This window comes from Trachymyrmex cornetzi, unplaced genomic scaffold (assembly GCF_001594075.2).
Source record: "Trachymyrmex cornetzi isolate Tcor2-1 unplaced genomic scaffold, Tcor1.1 scaffold182, whole genome shotgun sequence".
NCBI lineage: Eukaryota > Metazoa > Arthropoda > Insecta > Hymenoptera > Formicidae > Trachymyrmex > Trachymyrmex cornetzi.
The window spans coordinates 220,064-224,137 of NW_017296441.1; the positions used below are offsets into that span (position 1 = coordinate 220,064).

The following is a 4,074-nucleotide window of genomic DNA, read 5'->3' on the forward strand; positions in this document are numbered from 1 at the left end:
CTTAATATTTTTTTTATTTATTAATTTATTAGAAATAAATAAGAAATTCTAAGACCATATATTATTTAATTTTTTTAAAAACCTTTTTATTTTTTAATGTATAATAAATGGTTGAATGAAACATTCTGATTCTATGTTGATATAAACTGATATATTCAAAGACTTATTTTTAACTAGATTTATTTTTGTATCGACAATATTATAATTATAAAAATGATAAACGCACGTACCGAAAATTGTTGAAACAAAATATGAACGAGATTGATGTTACGAAAATGTATTATTTGTATTCTTCAGGAGACCAGACTGCACCGATTATTCGATAAAAATAACATGGTTTCTGTATAAAATGAAAGAAGAGAGGGGGGGAGAGAGAGAGAGAGAAGGGGGGAAGAATGACTGAAAAGAAGAAAATGACTTGTCTGTGAAATACTCTTAAAATTTTTTACGAAAAATATGATTTTAGAACTTTTATCGGTTTTTATACTATTTAAATTTAATGTTTTTTGCGCGCATATATGAGAGAGAGAGAGAGAGAGAGAGAGAGAGAGAGAGAAGTTCATGTTATATATGTATATATTCAGGTCATGCTATAAATGCAACATGTAAACGTAATATGAATCATATTCAACAATGATAGCATTTAATTCAAAGCATAAATGAAGTTATTATATATCAAAATACGCAATTAATATGTTCATATGTATCTTTGTTCGATTCTCTCATTGAATGGCTATTTTATCTATCGTTGACTGGGAATTTTGAATGAGCCACATTGGACTGGGTAACGTGAGTATTAATAACTTGTGACACCATTGCATTTTCTAATATTATTTTCATCATTTTACGGAAGGAAATAAAAGAATTAAAAATAAAAACTCATGTCATCATAATATTGTAAAATAAATCGTTAATAAAAAGAGCAAATAAAATACGAAGTAAAAATGCGTGTATAATATTAGCTTACCAATCTCGACTTTAGCACTACAAACCGCTCTACCAGCCGCGTTCTCTGCTATGCAAGAGATAGTACCGATGTGTGCATCTCTGACTACAGGAATTGTTAAAACTTGTCGATCTCCGCTAACGGAAACTAGAAAATCTTTCCCATGAACCGGCCGCTCGTTAAACAACCACTGAATCTGTGAAAAAAGTTTGAGTAATAAAATCTGTTAATTAATCCGTTATAGATAAAGCAATGGACACGTATACACGTGTATCAAGAGAAAATATATGAGTGCCTGTGCTTCTGTTATATCCGACAATTTTGAGAAGACGAGAAAGGTGTTAACGAAATACCTCTGTAACAAGTCCACGGTGCTTCGCACCGCATCGAAAGTTCCATCTTATGCTCCGCGGCACGACTGCAATCGAGTTTTTCACATGAAGTATATTGTTCGCGTTTAAATATAACTCGTCGGGCACAAAATTACTTTCGCCCCGTTCTGACAGGCCTGCCAACCTTTCATCTAGACGTTGTTTACGTGACCAATGCAAATTTTAAAACTTTCAAAAATCACAAATCAAGTAATCTTGCTTATAATTAGTTATTAGATAGTGCTTGAGACGATTTTGCAAAACAAACACATATAACATAATATTTTATTAAGTTTTCTTCTCTATAATATTTGATATTGCTTATATTAATTTGACGAAATGCGATTGCATTAAAAATTAATTGACATAGTTTTGATTATTAATGGTTTTTGTTTTTTTGATTTTTTCTTTTTTGGTTCTTTCAATAATCTACAATAGCATCAGGCAATCGACATGTAGTCGACGGATACAAATTTTATATATGTATAACATCATGATATAAATTGTTCTACAAATGCATTATTTCTTTCCCTGCGGAATACATACTATTGCGAATTTATGGCGTTATACTTTATAAAAAATTTTTTAATGTGTTTAGTTATTATGTAATGAAAAATTTTCTCTTTTGTATTTTGATTAACTGGATGTTCCGATTTTAATTATAATATGAAAATTTAATGTACTGAAAATGGTCACATGTTAGACCGAAACATTTACTTAGTTTTATTCGAAATATATGTTTTAAGCTAAACACATCAAGCGTTGTGGCTGGATGTTCCTTATTATTTACAATTTTATATTAATTTATCACTTATTTTATTACTTATTATATACTATTTTATTACAACGTAAATATAGTAGAGAGCGCCTAGAAAATCTATTATTTTATCTTATTAGGTTCAAATAAAAAATTGCATTATTTTTAATATTATAAATTATAATATTTGTGGCTCTCTCTCTTTTTTTTTATATAATGATACTTATAAAGCTTATTTTATCAAAAACCGGTAAAATAATGTTATCATTATGTTTATATGTATATACAAATTCTACAAGTTAACAAAAGTTCTAAGTCCACTAATTTTTTCATTAGGATTTCAGTGTAGCTGACTTTTAAAAAGGATATAATGTTTGTTTCATTATAGGCAAAAACATAAAAGGTATATGTTTGAAAAAATTTATACTGCGTAGGTAAAATTAATTTACCTACCTTAGGAGAAGGTTTACCAATGACGATGCACTCGAATTTGGTTGAAACTCCTTCGAGTATTTTCTTGTTCTGAAATGTTTCTTTGAATGTCGGCAGAATCAATTTTTCTTCCATCTGGATAAATTCTTCGTTTCTTTTAAAATCACCAAGCGATTTCACAACTAATCTGGCAAAAGCTTTGGCCTCACCGTATGTATTTATAGCTTTTGCCACATAATTGCCCTTATCTTTCGGTATCGTTGATGAAATTTTCAAAAAGGCTGTTCCATCTTTCCTTTCTCCAATCTGACATATGACAATTTGACCATAAATATATTATAGTTACGGATTTAAGTAAACGTTAAATAAAATGCAATCTGTGTCTAATATACAAATACTCACCAATATCCTTTCGTTATGAATCATTTCACCATCATCTGAATACCATCTTAAATCAGGTTTAGGTTCTCCAATTACGACACATTCGAAAATTGCGTTTTCGCTTTCAGCCACCAACAAGTCCGTCGGAAGTTGAATGAATTTTGGAGCAAAACCGCTGGCAAGAGTTTCTTCCTGTTTCTTTGAAACGTGAGATGTCGCTACAAATGCAAGAAAAAGTATTATGTATGAAATAATACATTTTTCATTAAAAGGATATAATTATACGTACGCATAATTGTTAACATACACTGACTAGAAGTTTCGCCAGCGGAATTAATAGCAACTACTTTATATATACCAGCGTCATCCAAAAAAGCTTCATGAATAACTAACGAACACCGATCACCTTGAAAGAGTAATTGGAAGTCTGACGATTCTTTTACGGGCTGTTCATCATGGTACCAAATTACCTAGAAAGTTACAAAATTAAAAAAAAATGGTAAAAAGGTAAATTATAAGATGAAAGATTTAGAAATAAATAATTTACCTCCGGTTCAGGCTGACCTACAATCACGCAGTCTAGCCTAGCTGATCGTCCTTCTTGAATTTCAAGATTTTGCAAAGGTAATTGAAATTTTGGGACTATTAGTTCTATATCATTGCAAACAAGCTCGGATTCACTGGTTTCATGAAGCCAACGTCCTTTCACAAAAACAGTACAAGATGTTGTGTCTCTCCCGATTTCATTATTGGCAGTTACCGCGTAAGATCCGGCATCTTTCGGAAAAGCTTCCGTGATGATCAAGCTTGTTCGAGCACCGTCTGTTTGAATCTGAATAAACACGCAAATGAATATATTATCAATACTAGAAATTTAAAATGCCTATTACGGTCGAAGCTGGATCTCCGTTGCTTAAATAATTCTTGAATTACTAATATATATTATATTAAGTGTTAAACTTAATTCTTGCCGTTTTTTCATCTCCAAAATTGATTTATTTCGAAGGGAAGATGAATGAATACCTTGATCAAAGTAATTTCCTCAATTTTCTACTACTTTTTCTCATCTCTCTGGCAACAGGGCAATCCTACGACGATAGAACGCGGTGTCTTTCGAGGCGATCCATTCATCCACCTATTTTTGGACTTCGTTGTGACTGGAGAAGTGTGTGTCCGTAAGTGCGTGT

General features: G+C 31.1%; 1 protein-coding gene across 6 annotated transcripts in view; it reads right to left on the reverse strand.

Annotated features, from left to right (window-relative positions):
* Positions 1-4,074, reverse strand: part of LOC108759371 (titin) — a 48,607-nt gene that overhangs the window by 16,253 nt on the left and 28,280 nt on the right. For all 6 annotated transcript variants that reach the window (XM_018504788.1, XM_018504787.1, XM_018504786.1 and 3 more), the window contains 5 exons: positions 3,435-3,719; positions 3,177-3,357; positions 2,909-3,105; positions 2,528-2,812; positions 968-1,142 (listed from right to left, as the gene is read on the reverse strand). In XM_018504788.1, coding sequence (XP_018360290.1) covers positions 968-1,142; positions 2,528-2,812; positions 2,909-3,105; positions 3,177-3,357; positions 3,435-3,719 — 1,123 coding nt within the window. The remainder of the gene's footprint in view (positions 1-967; positions 1,143-2,527; positions 2,813-2,908; positions 3,106-3,176; positions 3,358-3,434; positions 3,720-4,074) is intronic.